Genomic DNA, 12,659 nt, shown 5'->3' with positions numbered 1-12,659 from the left:
ATTAAATGTTAGATACAATGTCTAGTCCTGAAAATGAGTGAGAAGCACATCATCCTAGTGGTTGAAGTACTATATCTTAATCCATAACAAGGTAAAATAGTGCTTAGTATATTCCTACAGGCTAGAAAAGGTTGAGTCATTGACACTTGACAAACCTTGGAAATGCTACAAATAGCAGGAGCATGAAGAGTTTGCCTATATATAAATATGGAAGTAATACATCTCAATAGCTGAAGGGTTTGGCCTTGAAACATTCATAAAAATGATAAGGCCTATGAGGCCTAAAAATGTACCGTCATATAGAATTACTAGTTATTTATGAAATACATATGTGATATGTTTATGTAGCATACTCAGTCCATGTATAGTTCAAAATTTTTCTAACATATCATACAGATTTGTTAATAGAACTTTGTCTAAGGTTTTGGTTTGATTAAAAAGATCATTACTTATGCATAAGATTTTTAGAATTTGCTAAAGATCTTTTAAAGTGCATTTTCAACCGTTGAAAGTGGCAAGAGATTGTTCGATAGTTTTTAAAAGTGTGAGTTGCGACTGTTCATTTTAGATTGGAGTGATGCACTACTCTTGGCAGTGAATAAGTATGACTAGAAATGGTTGTAATTTGTAACCACCGTAACCTATAAAATATCAATTGAGGGGATGAATTGCTATAGAAAATCATTCTGTCAATACTACGAAATTATGTAAAAATCCTACGAACACTTTTTTCTTGGGATCTTGAAACAACAGTTCAAAGTGTTATCATGACCATTTTATTTTATTCTCAAAGAAAATTATCCATTTTGATTTACACTAGCAAATTTAGTCTAAAGGAAAAGTGAAACTAAGTTATGACTTGAAGCCTGATTCTCATATTTTCCTCACTAGTGGTCATCCCTCAAGTGTATACACTCACCTAAAGTAAATATGTAAAAGGTGTATAAACAATTGCAAAATTCATGTTTCTTCTATACTTGCAAAAATATCAACATGCCTTGACATGGGACGGAATAGTTTCATTGACATAACAAAGACAAAATTCATGTTTAAACAATTGCAAAATATGTAAAAGACAAAATATGTAAAAGGTGTATAAACAATTGCAAAATTCATGTTTCTTCTATACTTGCAAAAATATCAACATGCCTTGACATGGGACGGAATAGTTTCATTGACATAACAAAGACAAAATTCATGTTTAAACATGTGTGTAAAAGGTGTATAAACAATTGCAAAATTCATGTTTCTTCTATACTTGCAAAAAAATCAACATGCCTTGACATGGGATGGAATAGTTTCATTGACATAACAAAGACAAAATTCATGTTTAAACAATTGCAAAATATGTAAAAGACAAAATATGTAAAAGGTGTATAAACAATTGCAAAATTCATGTTTCTTCTATACTTGCAAAAAAATCAACATGCCTTGACATGGGATGGAATAGTTTCATTGACATAACATAGACAAAATGCTAGTTAACAATCTAAAAATGATATATAAATATAACTTGAGTAGTTAACATAGACTATTTGAGGTTTCAAATTCTAAACTATCTCAGTATTTATACTATCAAACAACTTGAGTAGCACCACTAGATGTTTTTCCGTGCATTGTATCATCTGAAGAGAAACCATGCCTCGTCATATCATACTTCTCCCCATCACCCCACAAAGCATATGCTTCTTCTCCATGGACTGCATCATCTCCAATCTTCAGTTGTTCCTCAGACATGCGTAAAGGTATAACTAAGCTTATCAAGAAGCAAATGATTGATGTGGCTACAATGTTCCACCCGATGACGAAACCGCCACCAACAATTTGTTTCAAGAATTGGACACCACCAACACCTCTATACACTGCACCCCTAGAGTTTGCAACAGGTAGAAAAAGGGAACAAAGTGTAGGTTCTGCAAAGAGTCCAGTAAGAATGCCTCCAAGAAAGCCAGCCACAGCATGAGTGTGAAATACAGCCAGTGTGTCATCAATTTTTTGAAGCAAAGTCCATCTTTTGTGAACAATCATCATGGTGAACCATGGAACACTGCCTGAGAGAATACCCATCACTATGGCGGCCCATCCTTGAACAAGGCCTGTAACACACATTTTGGTATGTTAGGGCATGACTCAAAAAGACACAAGGGTTTTTTTCTAAACGATATTCACTACTCGTTAATGCATCTAAATCAAACTCAAAATACTATATGAATGCACAATTAATTCTTCAAATTACATTTATACACTTTTTCAATTCAAATCTACATTTTTAAAAATTAAATACTTGAACTCTATCTTAACAAATGTCCACTAGACACTTCGTTATAGGGTATAACGCAAAACAATTTGTTCATAAAAAGAGTTTAAAATTATCATTGCTTGGCTTAATTACAGTACTAAACTTCCCTACAATTAGTGGAGAGTTGCAAATTGTTCGGGGCTAGTTCAGTTAATCGGCAACTAACCTTTCCAAAACTCGCGATCAATTATTGTGAATTAAATTTTCCAGTCAAGAATACAAAAAGAATCATCCCTTCAGTTATGAGCTAGTCTTTCCTTTCTTTTTTCTTTTTTCTTTTTTCCTTTTCCTTTTCCTTGTTTTTCTTGTTTCTTATCAAATCTATTGTGCCATCACTTCCTAACTCTCTTATGTCTTAATCTCACTTTAACATTTCTTTATTTATTCTAATTGGTATTTCGCTATTCATAATTTTTGGAATTGACTCATCATATGCTCTGCTTTATTGTATGTTTCATCAACATTGTTATGTTTTATGTAATTACTATAATCTTACAAAAGTGATTGATACCAGTAGTTGGTGGTTACCAATTTCAATCACAAAGATTCTATTTAAAGGCTTAAAAAAAGACATAAATTATTTTTTCTGAATTTTGCCTTGCAGGAAACGTGGTTTTTCTTTTTTCCCTTTGGAATTTGGAGTCAGGGGAGAAGTCTTGATCAACTTAGATTTATGTGGACTAGATAATAATGCTTACCTTCTAAAACTTATTAAATCAAGTAATTGAACTATTTAAGTACTCACTGATGAATCAATTATTAGCCAAGCTGTGGCATGTCGGGATAGAGAAGAAAAGGAAAGAAAAGAAAAGAGGAAAAGAAACAGTTGGGCAATTAAATTAAAGTAGAATAGAACCTACTGTTATAACTGCTGATGAACTCAAAAAGGAATAACCAACAACTCCCTGGTTGTGAGGGAGTTTGTGTAATTAAGGCCCTTTGCTTTGATTGTGCAATTGACAAACTTTTACAATGACCTATATGTGAATGTCAACATCTTCTAGTCCTAGCAAGTTATGTATTTTCCCCTTGAAAATATAAAAAAATTTTCCAAAATATTCTCAATAAACCAAACTTTTTGCTCCATAGAACTTTTCAAAAAATTTGATATTGACTCTAAATTTTACACGTATATGAAGTTCATCCCTTCAAAGCAAATTATCTGGGCCGTCCTTGAATAGAATAATAAAAATTAGACTCAAGAATTGCTCAACTACAGGGGCGCTTGGTTCTTGGTTTGGATTTGAAAAGGGAAATGCAATGATGGATAGAGGGTCTACTAATGAGGGTTTTGGTCAACTCCTCCTAATTTGGTCGGGAATTATGAATGATCAAAATTTAAGGCATGATTTCAATATTTCAATTTCCATTGCATTGGACCAAACGCGAAGTATTAGAATTATTGTAATTTCAAGTACCAAAACCCCTAAACCAAGCAGCCCCTAAATCAATCTAACTAGTAACTATGAACACAGCCACATGATTTGTGAATTTACAAACTGTGGAACAATTTCATGTGCATTTGTATTTGCAAGTACATAGATGTATAGTTTCTGTGTACACATACATACATACATATATGTATATATATATAGAACATATTTCTAAAAGATTTCAAATTTGCTTGTTCATATTACTAAAACACAAGGTATAAAGCAATGCAAATCCACTTATGTACACATTGAGATTAGGCAGTCCAACAACCATCTTGCTGCAAATAAATAGCTTTCACATATACCTTAAAAAGCTTTTTGGGAACCCTTTGAATGTCTCCTTCAGTGTGTAATCGAGAAATATCTTAAATTTCTATGTAATCTCAGCATTACATAACAATTCAGTGTATTTTTACTGTTTTAATGAGTGATTTTGTTTATAATAAAGTCATTGTCCAAAAGATGGAATTACTAGGCATTCTTGAATTGCCTTTATTCATCATGACCTCTAGAGAACATTGAATTGGTCAACCTATGTTATGCTTGGTTGTTAAGCCACTCAAAGTAACATCATGGAGATCTTAACATAGCAAGAAATCTGCAAATTGGGGTTTCCATCCCACATCGGTGTTGGGGAGGGTTTGGGGTTAGGTTATAAGTCCCCTGGACGCCTTCAAAAGTTGCCGGCTTTTGAAGGTTGTTCGGGGATTAGGGTTTATTGCCGAAGCACTGAGTCTTACTCGGTAGTTGATAAAAAAGAAATCTGCAAATTCAACTTGTCGTGATTACTAGTCCACTATAAAGCGGACCAAATTCATCATTGATTTAAAAGGAAAAAACAATTGACAATTAAATGAATAAGCTAATTTTATCTAGAAGTACTTACAGCCTCCAACTTTGACTTTTCTTCCCAAATTCATCATGCAAACCTTGGACTGCCCACCTTTCAAAGGGTTGGACACTTTGCCAATAAAATAAGGGGAAACATGGTGGAGCCACATGGATCTAAGTGGCAGCAAATTGCCCCCACTTAAATTCGAGAAAATCAACTTTTAGGTTCAGAAAATTTAAAACTTCTAAAAATTACTTCTTATTTTGACCCCACTAAAATTTTATGTATTCTTTTTTCTTTGAATATATAGTAGTCCCCAAACAATTAAAAATTCATAATTATTACCGTCAACATGAATTTTGGATCTCCTTAAAATTAGTTATGGAAGTTATTTTAAGAATAAATTCTTTCAAAGTTTTTAAATTAAAATAGAGAGAATGATTTTCACTTCTAAATTCAAGAACAATATGAATTTCAAAACCTATTAATTTTAAAAAGGGAACATATGTTTAACAAAAACATCCATTAATTTTAATTACACTATTACTTCATTTCATGTAATATCGAAAATTTACCCTAGGGTTTTGACTCCGCCATTGAGGAGAATCAATTTTCAAACGCATATAAAAAGTTACATCTAAGTGAGCTTTTTCAGGGTAGTTGCTTCATTTGTTTTCATTTCCTGTGCGAGCACATGGTTTGGTTTGATTTGATTTATTCCAGGGTAGAATCCGTGAAGGGGAATTTGAGGACCCTCCAATTTCATAACTTTAGAAAATTATATCATAACTTCAGATGTATCAACCCCAATTTCTTAGACATCTAGTTTTCTAAAATTTCATATGCGATTTTTATTGTGTGTATAACTTTTAAAGCTAAAGCATATTTTATATTGCTACTAGTCAAATATTTCCTCCCATCTCCTATCATTACACCATTTGATCATTACAAAGCTATGATTTGAAAAAAAAAAATTAAATATTTTTATTAATTAAATGACCATGTTGAATGAAAAAAATTTAATGACCAAAATAAAGAATTTTAAATAGTTTAATGTCCATTTGCACAAACGAATTTCGCAAACTTTTTAAATTTAGATTTTTCTTCACGACGTGCACATGTTGACCAATTTTAGCCTTAATTGGAAAGTAAGAAATGCGAAATAAAAATCCAAAATCTCTAATTTCTGAAATCTCAACGTTAATTGTTAGACAAAGGCTTTCTCGACCTAGAAACTTTTTTATATTTACGTCTTTCTTCACATGAACACGTCGCAGAATTAACCAATTTTAGCCTTAATTGAAAAGTATGCAGTGTCCAAGTGCGAAGTAATGCTCAGAATAGTTGGAGAGGAAATAAAGATAGGGCAGACATACCTGCACCGGGAGTAATACAAACAAGGCCAGTAATCATGCCTTGAACAGCTCCAATTACGGAGGGCTTATTGAAGAATATGACATCTAACCACGTCCACACTAGAAGGCTTGTTGCGGCACAAATGTTGGTGTTGAGGACGGCCATGGAAGAGTCAATATTGGCACTATACGGGTCTCCTCCGTTGAAACCTGCCCATCCCATCCACAGTAACCCTGCCCCAGCTAACATTAGTAGCACATTGTTTGGTGGAAACCTCTCCCTGTCATTTTTTGATCTTGGACCAACCTGTAAGAAATATATAAATATATATATGATGTTATTTTAATATTTTCATATTGTTTACTAAATTAACATTTTTTAACTAAATTATCAGTCAAGATAAGATGATAATTAAGGTTGAGGCTACAGAACGTATAGGTTTTGAGTTCGAATCCTCCTTTCCCCTCCCCGTTTCTTAAATCGCACGTCTCCCGTGCTGGAAAAAAAAAATTAAAAGAAGGATGATAGTTCAATTGTAGTTTGATTTTGGATTATGTTGTTCATTTCTGACATGCGCAAGCCAAATACATTCACCAATTTACAATCTGTCCACACCATATGAGAACCAAACTAAAAACATGAAATCCACGCTTTCTTAATCATATCGTGCTTAACTTCTATTAATCATCTTTCATAAATTGACGTTCTTCCTCAAAGTTAGAAAAAATTCTTTTCTACATCTATTATCCACATTCCATCCTAAATAAAGAAAAAATCTGAAAAAGGAAAAAGGATTTTGGGACCTGAAAATACATCTAATGCACACCTAATTTGCTACTTCAATGTAAGCACTCACATTTATTGTCCCCCTTGCAATATCTCTCAGATAATGATTGAGAGTTGAAAGCGTGTGCCCATGAAAAACATTTAAAGTAAAAATGTAGAATAAGATTCAAACTTGTTTGGAAATTCATTTTTCCTCAAAAAAAAATTTATATTTTTTAATTACCTTTTTATCTTATATATATCAAATTATTACAATATATTTTCTTACAAAAACTTCAGAAAATACATAAGTGGTCTCTAGTCGAAAGCGTGGACCCATTATATAAGGTCTTTCTCTGCAGGGAGACAAGTCAGAAAGTCTATTTCATGAGAAGGAATGTTAAACGCCTAATTCTGTGGAATGACTAGAGACGACTCATGTATAGAAGCTTCTATTGGCCCTTCCTGTCATCGTACAGAATAATGTGATTCTGTCAATGCCCACATTTTTCACTGCCTCTAATGGACACCAAAATTAGACTATGGGACAGAAAAGTCAAAATGTCAACTACACAAATGTGAACAAAATAAAGAGCTATCTTCCCACCACCATGAGTTAAGAATTCCTAATGGGTCGCGGTTGTATCTGGTAATTTATGATGTTCAATTTAGGTTTGAAGGACACAAGATTCAATAGGCGTGAAATAACCTTTCAAACTTTTCGGCTGATTTGGTAGAAGGATTTAGACCTCAATAAAGTGAAAAAGATATAATAGTTAATAGAAAAAAATGTGTCAAGTTCATATTGTAATTAAATCCCTCCCAAGCATTGGCTGTAGTGTATTTGTTTAATAAGAATTTTTTTATTAAAAAAGTTTTCAACAAGGGAGAGGTGGGATTTAAGAAGTAAGGAAGGGAAAGGGTAAGGGAATTTGAATCCAAAATCTTTAATTTCTGAGATCTCAACCTTTAATAAGAATTAATTAGTTCTAAGTAAAAGTATCATAGAGAAAACACTTACAAATACTTTATAAGTATACCAAGTGTTACTACCAGCTGCATAGACTTATATGTTGATTCATCATCCCAAAATATATAATAACTCCATTTCAATGGTGTGTTTTTGAAGAGATTTTAGAAAATAATATCCTAACAATTCTTCAGATAAATGGGTACATGACATAAAAATAGGCTAAAAAATGGGGAGTTTTCAATAAACAATTTTTTTTAGGGATAAAATGTAACAAAAGAAGTTTTTCTCCTCTCCATGCTATGTACCTCCTACTCAACATTTTTTTTTACAAGAATTATGTCAAAAATCTAATCTTAAGAAAGAATAGTCAAACGTCAATTGATAACCATCTGTTGAAATAATCAATTAGTGACCTCAATTAATTTTGTTTCACAAAGAAAGGGTCTGACCCACTCAAAATTTCCTCTAGGTCCAAATCCTTCTAGTCTATTTGACGTTAGTATACAGCATATGGCTTTACGTAGTGCAGCGGGAAAAGTAGGAAGCATACGGGGGACATCGTCCATTTGTCATTGTCGGTTGTCTTATTCATAGTCAAAGTCTTCATGAAAAGCTCCTGAATAGTGGTGGAAAAATTAATTGCAAGGCCTTGGAACCTAGTAACCTAGTATATGAGCAACTTGGAAAATAACAAGAGGATGGTGACTGTCTCAAACTTTTCTCTTTTTTTTTTTTTGGCATAATTTCAGAAACCTCCCCTGAGGTTTCTAACTATTTCACTATCCTCCCTCCAATTTTTGAAAATTACATTAACTTCCCTTGAGATTTATTGTCTTGTAACATTTAAGTCCAACCAATAATTAAAAAGTGATATTAGAAGAGAGAGAGAGATAATATGATTCCATCATTGTCCTTATCTACAAAATTGTTTAATTAATCTAATAGCATCCCAAACATTCAAGAAAACACTAGAATTTGTTGTTGATCATGAGGAATTAAATCACATACGGTATCAAAAATAGTATATCATTCTATATATTTCACTTAATGTGAGATTTAAAACGCTCTTTTTAGTTACAAACCCATTGTCAAATAAGATCAACAACAAATAATTAAAAAAATCTGTAACCAAAATATTACAAAGAGCGAACTTTAATACCTAAAAATCTCAACAACTAACCTTAATATGTTGACAAGAATATTTATGATGTCAAAGTTTATTCTTTGTAGTTTTTGGTTGCAAATTTTTTAATTATTTGTTGTTGATCGTGTTTGACAACGGTTATATAATTGAAAAGTGTAATTTGAATTTTATATTAATTGAAAAATATAGAATGATATACTATTTTTTATGCTATATGCGATGTGATCCCTAATAATAAACAGTAAATTTTAGTGCTTTCTTTAATGTATCAGTTGATATTGAATTAATTAAATAATATAGTAGAAGAGGGGCAATGATGAAATCATATTATCTCCTCTCTCTTAATATTATTTTTTAATTGTTGGTTGGACTTAAATGTTACAAGATAATATAGTAGAAGAGTATTGACTGGTTTTTTGGTGGTCTTAGAACTCTTCCCCCGCAAATTAACAACCCCCCCCCCCCCAAACAACAAAAACAAAAATAACTTTCTTTTGTTGTTGTGGTAAATATAGCGGTAAAAATAATAAATTAAACCGAAATTTTATAGTTCTTATATTCAGAGATTTAGTAATTCAATTTCAGGATAGCCCTCCCAAGCTGTTGCATGGCCTTTTGCACTGTTATATGAAGTTGTGATCATCACTCAAGTAAGTATATATGATTTAAATATGATAAAGTCCACACATAAATTTGTCTTTGCAACAGAAAAGAAAAACTCACACGCATGTAAATTGTTTTACATTGTAAATTCCAAGAAAGTTTTGACCGCTATTGATTTAGGAATTTCAACATAATCACTTAACCATATAGTATGTGATTTAGGAATTCCAAGAAAAGGCAAGGCCTCATGATGCAGGAAACATCAAGGAAGGACAAATGACGCATGTATCACCATAGAAAAATGTTCCAAACACGTTACTATTGGCAGCCTTAACTTTTCTCTTGCCACTATCGATCAATTTCAACTAAAAGTAAGAAGTTGGTGAGATGTATCTCAACTTAGGAAGTCCTACAGGGAAAATTAATCTCAGATTTCTTCCTAGGAAACCTTAATAAATTCCTTGCCACAGAAAGAAACGTGCATATTGCTGGACCTGGACCACACAAGGAAATGTTTATAAATAATGGCATGTTTTGTTGGTTATGAAGTTTATACTAAGCAAAACTTGACCAAATATTCCCTAAAATATTTTATGGAAATGGACATTGAGCTATTGCTTTTGTATGCCTTAAAAGATAAAAATTCTCCAGTTCCACTATATGAAAAGAATAAAAGACTTGAGAGAATCTGATCCTAAGCTAGGGATGGATTAATATTCCAAGATCCAATGGGTTTGTATTGTGTAATTACTCGTGGTTTAAATATTTTTACTGCCAGTAAAATGAGATTTTGAAAGTTACCGACCCACCTAACTCTTTTTTTTTTTTTTTTTTTTTTGGCATGTTTAACCACGTAAATCTAAAGTTATTTAAAATCCAACAAAACCTCAATTTATATTTTTGCTTAATTCTGAAATCTGAGACATTTTTATAGACTTGTAAGACCAAAATATATCTACATACCAGCGCCAATAATTACAGTGTTTGTGATACTGTCAAAATTCCGGCATCAAATGTATAAGTTTATTATGCAAATTCGGTCATCGTTGCTGAATTCAACAGTAAAAGGGGGGGGGAAAACAAAAAAGGCAAAATCAAGAGAAGAAAATACTAACCCAATAAGCAGCAGTAATGCCGGCAATCCCTGAGGAAAGATGAATGACATATCCACCTGAATAATCAATCACACCCCATTGGAACAAGAACCCTCCTCCCCAGAGGCTAAATGCACCCACAGTATATGAAAATGTAAGCCAAAGAGGCACGAAAGCCATCCAAGCCTTGATATTCATCCTCCCAAGAACAGATCCCGCAAGAAGTATCACCGTTATGGCCGCAAAAACACACTGAAACCACACCATCGACGCCATGGGATAGTAAGGAGTTGCCATCGCCGTCTCAAGAGTGCCATTTTTATGGTAATGAACAGTAGCCGGAAGTGCAGCTTGTTCGATGAGAAACTTCTGACCCAAAGCCGGTCCAGCTTTTCCCCAAAAGGGCAGGAGTTTTTCGCCGAAAGACATCTTGTAAGCCCACGTTACCCAGCAGATGACCACGGCCGCGAAGGCGTAAAGGGCCATGAAAGCTGAGTTTACTGCCCATTTCTTCTTGACTATGCTGCCGTAGAGGATGACCAAACCTGGCACGCTTTGGAGGCCAACGAGCGTGGCCGATATCATCTGCCATGCGTTGTCACCTTTGTTTAGCCAGTCAGGAACCGCCAGCGATGTGTTGGCCTGGTAGGCTCCGGGGACTACTGTGGCAGCCATGGCCGGAAGGATTGATGGGTGGAATGTGGTTTTGGTGGAAAACCGAAGAGTTGAGATTTGGTTTTGCTTATGTCAGAAGTAGACCAAGACTTTAGTTTGCTTGGTGCCTTGGTCTATATGCTAACTTCATCACATATAACTTCAGATATTAGAAATCTAGAATAATAAATGTATTTCTGTACTATCACTCTAGTAAGTGCACGTGAGAAACGACAGATTAGTCTCCCCTTCTTTTCTGTAGAACACAGGATAGATTACATTATATAAATATTATCATTGTCGAAAAAAAATAAATACACTCGAAAAACGAAACCACTATCTTTGGCTTAATGATCATAAAAAAAAAGACTAAATTTTGCTTTGGACTGTAGATCACGGATTCAAACCTCATTTATAGTAAAAAAAAATTCAAAGAATGTATCAGAACACCCCTTTAATCTAATCAAATATGTATATCTGTTAGTCCCTTATACAAGCTCTTTATGCTCCGCTCCCTGTAAAATAGGATAGATTATATTATATAAATGTTATTGTTATTGTTGCCGGGAAAAAAAAAAAAAGGAACACATGAGAAAGGAATAAGTGGTTGAAAAAGGAGTTGAAAAGGAAGTAAATGTCATTAATTAAGTCATAGATCCTGGAAGTGATGAGTGTGACATGGGGAACTCGTTATATGACGCCCGGTTGGCAAATTACTCCTATTCAAGTTGACTTGTAAGAATCGAATGGCTATGGATCCGGAGCTCTCGTGTTGAGATTCCATCTAGTTCTATAAACTGAAATAATTTTGGTATAAACTAAGGGTTTATTTGATAAATAAGTTTTTGGCCAAGTTTGTCTTCTACAAATTTTTTAATAACTTTAATTACAGTAATTTCTCAAAATTTTTAAACTATACACTTTAAAATACCCAAAATTTTACATATTTCAAAAATTTTTCCTACAACTTTTATAGTAAATTATAGTAAAGTTTTAAACAAACAGCAAAAAAAACTCATTTACCAAATGGGGATATATTTTTGATGTAATTGTGAGCTTTACATCAACTTAGATATAGTTCATATTTACGCTAAAATTGTACTAATTTACATCAAAATTCTATTGGTTTATAAAATTGGAGAGAAATAGAACTGGAGAGACCCCATTTCCCCTATAATTGGGGCTTTATGCGAATAAAGTTTCTAATTGTAAGAATTGGAGATGAGGGCTCTTACTTTTTACATGCACTATTTTGTAATGAGTTTATGATTTGAAATAATATAGATTCAGTCGTTTTGTTATTAAAAATAAAAGAAATGACGAGACTCTTCATCTTATTTTTCCAAAGGAACTAAAATAGTAAATTTTGTGAAGTAATAAATGAAAAATGTAAGACACATTTTGAAGCTAAATAGAATAAAAAATTGGACTCACAAACAAATTAGTTAAAAGTTTCTATCGAATATCACTCCGTAATTTAATTTTTTTGCTCACCCTAACCGCAGG

The 12,659-nt window shown here is 33.0% G+C and overlaps 1 protein-coding gene across 1 annotated transcript; it reads right to left on the bottom strand.

Annotated features, from left to right (window-relative positions):
• Positions 1 to 1,384: 1,384 nt before the first annotated feature.
• LOC113698400 (ammonium transporter 3 member 1) lies at positions 1,385 to 11,291 on the bottom strand. The gene is made up of 3 exons (XM_027218211.2): positions 10,521 to 11,291; positions 5,941 to 6,226; positions 1,385 to 2,096 (listed from the first exon to the last, which is right to left on the bottom strand). Exons 1-3 carry the CDS (start codon positions 11,172 to 11,174, stop codon positions 1,576 to 1,578), a joined length of 1,461 nt encoding a protein of 486 aa, XP_027074012.1. The 5' UTR covers positions 11,175 to 11,291; the 3' UTR covers positions 1,385 to 1,575.
• Between the last annotated feature and the right edge of the window lie 1,368 nt (positions 11,292 to 12,659).

The sequence above is a fragment of the Coffea arabica genome, chromosome 7c, assembly GCF_036785885.1.
Source record: "Coffea arabica cultivar ET-39 chromosome 7c, Coffea Arabica ET-39 HiFi, whole genome shotgun sequence".
Lineage (NCBI taxonomy): Eukaryota > Viridiplantae > Streptophyta > Magnoliopsida > Gentianales > Rubiaceae > Coffea > Coffea arabica.
The sequence above is the reverse complement of the archived record's forward strand: the minus strand, read 5'-3'. Positions and strand labels throughout refer to the sequence as shown.

What these genes read in the sequence shown, in the direction of transcription:
- LOC113698400 (XM_027218211.2), bottom strand. Translation starts at nt 11,174, where the DNA reads ATGGCTGCCACAGTAGTCCCCGGAGCCTACCAGGCCAACACATCGCTG. An exon ending in GCATTACTGCTGCTTATTGG is followed by an intron (nt 6,227 to 10,520) that starts GTTAGTATTTTC and finishes TATTTCTTACAG; the next exon opens with GTTGGTCCAAGATCAAAAAA. An exon ending in TTGTATTACTCCCGGTGCAG is followed by an intron (nt 2,097 to 5,940) that starts GTATGTCTGCCC and finishes TGTGTGTTACAG; the next exon opens with GCCTTGTTCAAGGATGGGCC.